This window comes from Dermacentor silvarum, chromosome 3, assembly GCF_013339745.2.
Source record: "Dermacentor silvarum isolate Dsil-2018 chromosome 3, BIME_Dsil_1.4, whole genome shotgun sequence".
Lineage (NCBI taxonomy): Eukaryota > Metazoa > Arthropoda > Arachnida > Ixodida > Ixodidae > Dermacentor > Dermacentor silvarum.
This window is the reverse complement of record NC_051156.1, coordinates 160,939,895-160,949,299: the sequence shown is the minus strand read 5'-3', so window position 1 is coordinate 160,949,299 and position 9,405 is coordinate 160,939,895. Positions and strand designations below refer to the sequence as shown.

The 9,405-nt window shown below is 51.7% G+C and overlaps 1 protein-coding gene across 1 annotated transcript; it reads right to left on the bottom strand.

Annotated features, from left to right (window-relative positions):
* Nucleotides 1–1,511: 1,511 nt before the first annotated feature.
* LOC119444962 (uncharacterized protein K02A2.6-like) lies at nt 1,512–5,624 on the bottom strand. Its single transcript, XM_037709299.2, has one exon. It carries the CDS (start codon nt 5,409–5,411, stop codon nt 1,512–1,514), a length of 3,900 nt encoding a protein of 1,299 aa, XP_037565227.2. The 5' UTR covers nt 5,412–5,624.
* Between the last annotated feature and the right edge of the window lie 3,781 nt (nt 5,625–9,405).

The window sequence follows — 9,405 nt, the reverse complement described above, 5'->3', positions numbered from 1 at the left end:
CCTCCCCCCACGGCCTTTCGCGTGTCTGCAGAAGTCGCGTTTGCTCTACATATATGGTGATTGTAAAGGAGGAAAGAGACGCTTAATTATGCAGCCCTTAAGGGAGCACGGCGCGCGCGTTTGTTCTCCGCCGTGCGTTCACTCCCCGTGAAAGCGCGCGTCCCTCGCGCCCTTTCACTGGCACATACAGCGTTCGGCGCGCGGCGGCGATTTCATCGCCTTTGACGTCATACGGAGCCTCACGGCGACGGCGATGGCGACGCCGACGGCAGAAATCTGCTTTGGAGTGTCCATGCATATAATTGCTATCGCAATAAAAAGTGGTTGAAGGCGGTGGTACCACAAGCAGCAAAAGACGCGATAAGGTAGCCATTTCATGCTTACATCTACTCTCGATTATGGGAGAGCCAGCAATTCTTTGTTTGGGCGGGCTGGCAATGGCAATGTTCTGCGTCACGCAAATGGTCGCTTTGAGGGTTCTAACGTGGTCTTTTGCAATCAGGGTTGCATGCCGTCTTGATTCGCTCAGGGAATCGCGGAACGGACCAAGCCGCGAAGTTTGCGGCTACGTGTGGCCGAATTGTCACATTGAAGTCCTTTGGGGTATAGGGGTGGTAGTCGGCGTTACGTGAAGTCTTGAAAAGTTGGCGTTTATTGTTGAGACCCAAGGGGTCTATGCTTGCTCGATGTCTCTCCATGCATAGCTTGAACGCCTGTCACTCCTAGGCCGTTCCGTGAGCGTGTCGGTCATCGCTAGGTACCTGGCTGTTCGCGCTGCTATAGTGAGCTGTACGAGTGCAGTGTTGTCGCTCCGAGGCACCTGGTCGCTTTGCAATCATGTCGATCTGCGTAATTTTTTGTTTCCGCGGAAGCAGTGACACGGCCAAGATATTACACGCCCAACAACGAATAAGCAGGTCTGTACCGTTTGAAAAAGTAATAAAACAGTGCAGCAAATGCACAGTACTATCGAAAAAAAGTTGGTGCCTGTGGCTATCCTGGAATCATTGCCTGAACATGTATGAGTCGTTTCCAGATTTAAGCAATGTATTTGTTGGTTGCTAGCGCGGGCGAAGAGCAATGAGATCGTGAGCGATGAGTTCCAAACAAAGACTGAACTTTTTTTATTCTCTCACGAGACACAGGGAGGCGTGTGCGCCAACAGACCTGCTTTTCAGATGCCTAACGTGGTGTTCAAGAGTGGCGCTATAAACTAGCCATTTAAACGCGGGCCATTTATAGCAGCGGGCGGAAGGCGTTCTCTACAGATCCATGGTAGGGGGTAGCGCAAAGGACAACAAAAACGGCAACTACAACTGTAACGTGCGCGACGTGTGTCTGGTAAAGATCGAGGCAACTACACGATGGCAGGAACAAGAAACAGTCGAGGGTTTATTGGTACGCTGTTATATAGGCAAACGCACGTGCGATATCAGTGCTGCCCTGATAAGGTAGCGCAGACAGCGCATGTCCGATACATCCTCTGAGGGGTAACGAAGAAGCACAACAGTTCAAGTTACTTGATTAAAGGACGTGTCGTAACCAAGCCGCTGCGGTGGCTTACTGGTGCGACCCGATCTTCTTGGGACTAGCGTCGACCTAGGAGGAGATGGCACGTGGTGCGCTGCAGTTGGTGTCGGGCCATCGGCGGACGACGCTTGAGGATGCGGGTGTGTAGGCTGGCACGGTGTAACATCAACGGAGGTACTTGCACTAGAGTCAGCGGACATGCTCTCGGACGAACCGCAGTCATCATCATCACTCTCATCTGCTGTCCACTGTTCGCGAGTCTGAAGGATATGCCGTCTGTTACGTCTAAACACCCGACCACCTTCTGTTTCCACGTCGTAGGACCTTGGAGACGTTCTACCCATCACAATACCTTTCGGGGACCATGTTGCGTCCCTAAGCCTTACGATCGACCCTTTATCCAAGGGTGATAAATGCTTTCCGTCGTTGTTCTGACGATGCTTTTTGACTGACGTAGGCTGCACGTCGCCAAAGTCTGGTACATTCGACCTGAGACGCCTGCCTTGAAGAAGTTCTCCAGGTGATCGGCCATCCACAAGTGGTGTAGAGCGGTAGGCCAACAAGCCTAGCCAAAAGTCTTCGTGTGAGTCTTCACTTTTCTTCAGGAGGCGTTTCACGATCTGTACCCCTTTCTCTGCCAGACCGTTGGACTGTGGGAAGTGCGGACTTGATGTTACATGAGCGAAGTCATATTTTCTTGCGAATTCTGCAAATTCATAACTTGAAAACTGGGGCCCGTTGTCGGTGCACACCTCCAGAGGTACGCCATACCTGGCAAACATAGCGCTAAGTGCGGAAATTGTTGTTCTTGCAGTGGTGTCCTGGAGCTTCTGGACTTCCGGGAAGTTTGAAAGCGCGTCAAACGCTACGACGTACGAACTTCCCCCAAAAGAAAAAATGTCTACACCGACTCGAACCCATGCACATAATGGGATTGGGCGCATGAGTAACGGTTCTTTCGGTTGCTTGTATGAAAACTTCCGACAAGTAGAGCAACTCTGAATCAGCAGGGATATGTCGCTGCTGAGCCCGGGCCAGAAAACCAAACGTCGTGCTCTTTCTTTGCATTTCTGCAATCCTAGGTGCCCAGTATGAATTCGTCCTAAGATTTCACGTCGCATGCTTTTCGGTATGACCACTTTTGTTCCTTTCAGCAATATACCGTCCACGACGGAAAGCTCTGACGAAAACGGCTTTAGTTCACCCTGCAGGCTCTCACCGCTTGACAAGCTGGAGATGACAGTGCTCAAGTAATCGTCACGAGCAGTTTCTTGCACCAGCTTCTGTCGCGTAGCGTCCGTGACCAAATAGCCCAGCACTTGCACTGCGTGCACTTCCACGTCGTCAGCGGCGCCAGCGATGTCCTCGTGACTAGCCGGAGACGATCTTGACAGCATGTCGGCCAAGACGAGGTGTTTTCCTGGTACGTACTGCAAAACGAAATCATATTTCAGAAGTCTTAAAAAGAACCTCTGAAGGCGGGGAGGCATGTCGCAGATCCCTTTCGCAGCAATAGATAGGAGTGGTTTATGGTCAGTCTCAATGAAAACTTTGTGCCCGTACACGAAGTGGTGAAACTTCTCACAGCCGAACGAAATGCTGAGAGTCTCCTTTTCAATCTGCGCATAACGCTGCTCAGCTTGTGTTAGCGCACGGGATGCATATGCCACGGGGCGCCACTTATCACCATCGTAACACTGCAAGAGCGCTGCACCCATGCCATCTTTTGATGCATCGCATGTTATTTTGGACTGCCTTTGAGGATCAAAGATGGCGAGTACGGGGGTCGTGGTTAGAATTTGAGTGATGCCTTTCCACTCTTTTCTGTGGTTTTCAGTCCACTCAAACACTGACTGTGCTTTGATAAGCGCTCGGAGAAGCGCAGTCCGCTCAGAAAGCCGTGGCACGTACTTGGCAAAGTAGTTGATTACACCGAGCATGCGCTGAACATCACATTTGTTTTGGGGTTCCGGCGTTTCAAGCAAGCTTTTGATAAGTTTTGGGTCTGGCGAGATGCCGTCACGTCCAATTATATCGCCCAGGAATTGTATTTCCGTAACACCAAAGCGGCATTTTTTTGCGTTGAACGTTAAGCCGGCTTTTTCGGCCGCTTTCATGACCGCAATCAGTCTCTGGTCATGCTCCTGTTTGTTTGCTCCCCATACCAAAATATCGTCAATGTACACATGTACACCAGGAAGGCCCTCAAATACTTGAGTCATCGTCCTTTGAAAAATTTCAGGCGCTGAGGCGATGCCGAAGGGCAATCGGAGGTAACGGTACCTGCCAAAAGGGGTAGCAAAAGTGCATATTTTCGACGTCTGCTCGTCAAGTGCGATCTGGTGGAAGCCGGAGTTTGCGTCCAAGCAACTAAATATAGTTGCGCCGGCCAATTCCCCTTCCATATCCTCGCGCCTTGGGAGCTGGAAGTGTTCTCTTTTTATGTGCTCATTAATTTTGCGGGGGTCCATGCAAATTCTAATTCTGCCGTCCTTTTTCTTGACGGTAACCAAAGGGCTTACCCAGTCCGTGGGGTCGTTCTCTTTTACGATGATGGCCTCGCGCTCCAGTCTTCGCAGCTCTTCCTGAACAGGGCCCCGCAGGGACAGTGGAATACGCCGCGCTGGTTGAACGACAGGAACCGCTGTTGGTTGCAGGACCATGCTGTATGGTTGCTTCAAGCAGCCTAATCCCTGGAAGAGGTGCTGGAAGTGCGTCACTGCTTCGTAGTCTGTTGAGGCGCTTACAGTGGCCACTGTGCGTTGAAAAAGGCCTAAGGCTTCACTCGCTTCCAGTCCTAGTATGGCTTGACTGCCGTGTTTGACGACAAAGAACTGGACTGTGGCGGAAGTATTTCCTACCGTCACCTCCTGCGACGTTGTTCCGAAGTGTGTTATGACGCCTCCGTTGTAGGCCCGTAGTACCGAGGTGGCAGCAGTCAATGGTCCCGCCGCACGCATTTTCCGGTACGCCGAAAACGGCAGCAAGCTGGCCTGTGACCCGGTGTCTACCTTGAAGGAGAGCTTCTTGCCCTTGACCTCAGCTTCCACTAGCCAGTCCTTGACATTTCTGTTCCCAACACCAACTTCTAGGATGTCGAAGTTATCGTCAAAGTCGTCTTTGCTGACTTCGGCAATTTTGGAAGTTTCTCGACAGCACACCGCGAAATGATTGGGCAAGTGGCATATGTTACATTTCTTTCCGTATGCAGGACACTGCCGCGGTCGGTGCCGCCGGTCGCACTTTGTGCAGCGGTACTGCTTGTTGCCATCTTGGGCGTTTCTGCTTTTCGGTACATTTGCGGGCCCCGCAATAGCGTCAATGTGGCTGTCCGTGGCCCTCCAGACCTCGTTTCGTTGCGCCACAGATTCGGCAACCTTGCAAAATTCTTCCGCTTTCACTAACGTCAACTGTTGTTCGCGAAGCATTTTTTCGCGCAACTTTGAGTTATTCGTGCCGAACACTATTTGATCCCGGATCATTGAATCACGCTGTTCTCCAAAATTGCACTGCGCAGCTTGCTTTTTTAGGTCTCGAAGAAATTTTTCGAACGGTTCCCCATCTGCCTGCTTCCTTGATCGAAACAGATATCGTTCATGCACTTCATTGCTTACCTCAGAGCAGTAAGACTCGAACTTTTGAACGATTGTTGAGTAGTCTTCCTTGGATTCTTGTGCTTCAAACTTGAACGTGTTGAACACGTCAAGTGCTTCGTCACCAGCCACACTCAAAAGGAGCGCCGCTTTTGCAGCTTCAGTGCGGGGTTGCTCCTTCGTCGTGGTTGCCACTATGAACAGGTCAAACTTCTGTTTGAAGCGCTTCCATTGCTCAGAGAGATTACCGGTCAGTTGCAAGGGTGGCGGTGCCTTCAGTAGTTCCATCGTTGGGGCTCCGCCGTATCCACGCTTCGACCCGAAGTGACCACTTCTGACACCATGTAACGTGCGCGACGTGTGTCTGGTAAAGATCGAGGCAACTACACGATGGCAGGAACAAGAAACAGTCGAGGGTTTATTGGTACGCTGTTATATAGGCAAACGCACGTGCGATATCAGTGCTGCCCTGATAAGGTAGCGCAGACAGCGCATGTCCGATACAACAACAACAGTACCGCGGCGTGAGCGCAGTGTTATAGTTGCCGCTTTTTTGCCCCTGGGCCCTTGCGCTGTCCTTGTCACCCATCAGAGGCAATGGGTTTAATATGCCACTCGTCTAAACACCTTCATATTGCTACACGCGTGTTCTATTTGGTCGCTTGAACAAGGCGCGCGGTCGCCATCACTCGAGCAAAGAGGGGGAAGACCGAACTGGGCTCGCGCTGTGAATCCAACCGGTCATTGCTGCAACCGCTGCTGTAAATAAAATCTGTAAATAGTCTCTCGTTTAAATGACTCTTCCTTCGCGTAGCATTGTGGTGGAGGTGGAACGTTCCCAGTCCTCGCCACGGAACTTCGAAGCGGCCCCACAGTCGTCTTCTGCGCCATGGCTTCCGATGGAACCACCCCATCACCACCTACGCCTGCGGTGCCAACCACAATGTACGTTACGATTTCCCGTCTCCGTGAACCGCGATTCTCCGCCCAAAATCGCGTTGACGTCAACGACTGGCTCAGCATGTATGAGCCTGTTAGCCAAAGCCACCACTAGGACCCTACCACAATGCTTGGCGATGTGATCTTTTATCTGATCGGAACATCGCATGTCTTGTTTCACATCCATGAGGCCGAGCTCTCCATCTGGGACATTTTCAAAGAGAGGCTTCGCGACATATTTGGCAACCCGTCAGGTCTCCAACAGGCTGCGCGCAATGAGCTTGCCACCCGTGGACAGTCGTCAACCGAATCGCATGTCTCCTACATACAGGAAGTGCTCGCACTTTGCCGGAAAGTCGACGAGAACATGACCGAAGTTCACAAGGTGGGCCATATACTAAATGTAATTGCGGACGACACCTTCAATTTGCTCGTCTATAACGACGTTTCTACTGCATGTCGAAGCCATCGTCAAAGAATGCCGACGCTTCGAGGTAGCCAAAAGCCTCCGCGTCGTCCCACAGTTTTTCTGGCTACCAAACACACCTGTCACGTCCTCTTGCTTTGATCTTACCGCCACACCACTATTTCAAGAGACCGACACACACGTATCGTTCGCCGAGAGCTTGAAGCGGCCGAATCCGGCACCACTTTACGCACGACCACTTGAGGGTACCTTTGATCAAGCGCCCGCAACAATTTCAGTTATTAAAGCAGTTTTGCGACAAATTGCAAACCTTGGCATCCCTACCGCCTGCTCTGTCTCCCGACCTGCTTCTGGACCTGTTCCAATCGCCGCGACCTGCAATGACCAGTATTTCGCTCCCAGACCACGCAATCCTGCCGAATGGTGAGCCCTATACGACAAGCCGATATGTTTCCACTGCCACCGAGTTAATCATGTATTTCACCACTGCCGCCACCTCTGGATGCTGCCATACTGGAGCTCATTCCCGGCTCCTCGCCCATACGCCGACGCTTTCCGTTATTCAGCTCGCCGTCTGTACCCTACTTCTGATGCCCCTGACAGCTGCTCGTCCGTGCGATCGCCGTCGCCTCAACACCGTCGCTCCCCGTCACCCCAACCTCGCCGCTTTTCCTCGCCAACCCGCCGGACGGAAAACTAGGCCAAGTAGCTCTTGGAGGTAATGCTGCATCACGTTCGTCCTGTCCAAATCCTCCGTTGACGCTCCTCACGAACACGAACCTAATTGAAGTAGACGTAGATGGTGTTTCGTTGACGGCATTGGTTGATAATGGAGCCCAAGTGTGCATAACGAGCGCTAACCTATGTCGTCGCCTCAAAAAAGTTCTTACGCCCGCCATCACTCGAGCCGTACGCGTCACCAATGGCACTACTGTGGCCGTCAGGGGTATGTGCACTGCTTGCATAGGAATTGCTGGCCACCAAGTTCCAGTCCACTTCACCGCGCCCTCACGACCTAATCTTCGGGCTCTACTTTCTGACGACACATCATCTGCTCTCATCAATTCCGCCGGTACGCTTTACCTCGAACTTCCTCTTCATTCAGACGTTCGCCCCAAACAACCGAACACCCTTTGCACTGCAGCATTTGTTCGCTTACTTCCAAAAGCCCTAACCTTCGTTAAATTGGCCTCAACGGCAGCCGTGCCTGATGGCGACTATGTCGTTCGGACCTATTCTTGATGACCTCCTTGCACGAGGTCTCTGTGCCACACTCCATCGTAACCCTTGCCGCTAATCGGATGTGCCTCCCCGTTATCAATTTTGGCTTGATGTAGCAACTGTTACCTGAAGGCATAGCGGTGGCCACGCTTCGGTCAGTGACAGACGACGACGTCACTGCTTTTGCAGCCGACGCGTCTCCAGATCCTCCAGTTTACCCGCAGGAGGCCACGAACCTCGATGGCGCATTACGTCTCATGGTCGCTGCGAACCTCACACCTGCTCAAGCAGCCGCCCTATATTACCTTTTGCTTTCCTACCACGACATATTTGACACTGACAATCGACCACGGGGTCAGACATCCCTTGTTAAGTATCGGATAAACACTGGTGATGCTGTTCAGATTCACCACCGTCCGTATCGCGTGTCCATGGCAGAGCGGCAAGTTATTCAGCAGGAAGAAAACAAGATGCGCACCAAAGGCATTCTGGAGCCCTCGTCAAGCCCTTGGGCATCGCCGGTCGTGCTCGTTAAAAAGAAAGATGGGACGTGGCACTTCTGCGTTGATTACCGCCACCTAAACCGCATCACTAAAAAGGACGTTTATCCTTTACCATGAATCGACGACTTTCTTGATTACTTCATGGTGCCAAATACTTTCGGCCATAGTCCTTCGATCTGGTTATTGGCAGATTTCCATAGATGATCGAGAACAAAAAAATACCGCTTTCGTCACTCCAGGTGGCCTCTACTAATTCAAGATTATGCAGTTTGGCCTATGCAATGCCCCCGACACGTTCGAACGGATAATGGAATCTCTGTTTCAAAGTTTCAAATGACCAACTCGCCTTTGTTACCCCTCCACGACGGCCTTGTGTTTTCTCCTAAATTTGAGACGCACCTTGAGCGCGTCGCAGTTATCCTTGTCATCTTCCGCAAGGCTGGGCTCAAATTCAACTCGTCGAAGTGCCACTTCGGGCGCCGACAGATTACTCTGCTAGGCCATCTCGTCGATGCTTACGGCAATCCGACCCGGAGAAGGTTGGAGCAGTAACGGCTTTTCCTGTACATCAGTCTGTCATAGACGTCCAGAGTTTTGTGGAGCTCTGCTCTTATTTCAGACAGTTTCGTGAAAGATTTCGCAGCAATCGCTTGACCGCTCACTGAACTTCTGAAGACAGACTTGCCTTTTACGTTGGATTCCCGCTCAAGCTGCCGTGTTTCATGCCTTACCACGATTCTCACCAATCCACCTGTCCTGGCCCATTTTGACTCTCCACACCTACAGAGGTCCGAACCGATGCCAGTGTTTATCGGATCAGAGCCACCTTAGCGCAATGCCACCATGGACACGACCGTGTTATGCCTACGCTAGCCGGCTCCCGACAACTGTAGAGCGCAACTATTCGATTACCGAGCGCGAGTTTGTTGCTCTCGTCTGGAATGTTTCAATGTTCCGCTCATATTTATATGGCAAGCTCGTCTCAATGATCAGAGACCATCATGCGCTCTGTTGGCTTTCGTCGCTCAAGGATCCTACTGGCCCACTCGGTCCATTGGGTCGTCAGACTACACGAATATCCCTACAACAGTGATGTAACAAGTTGGGACGCCAACACCAGGACGCAGGTTACTCTCTCGCTACCCAGTCGAAGACCCCACCTCTACGTCTGATACTGACACGGACGCCTGCG

Coding starts and splice junctions, on each gene's coding strand:
- LOC119444962 (XM_037709299.2), bottom strand. CDS start 5,411: ATGGAACTACTGAAGGCACCGCCACCCTTGCAACTGACCGGTAATCTC.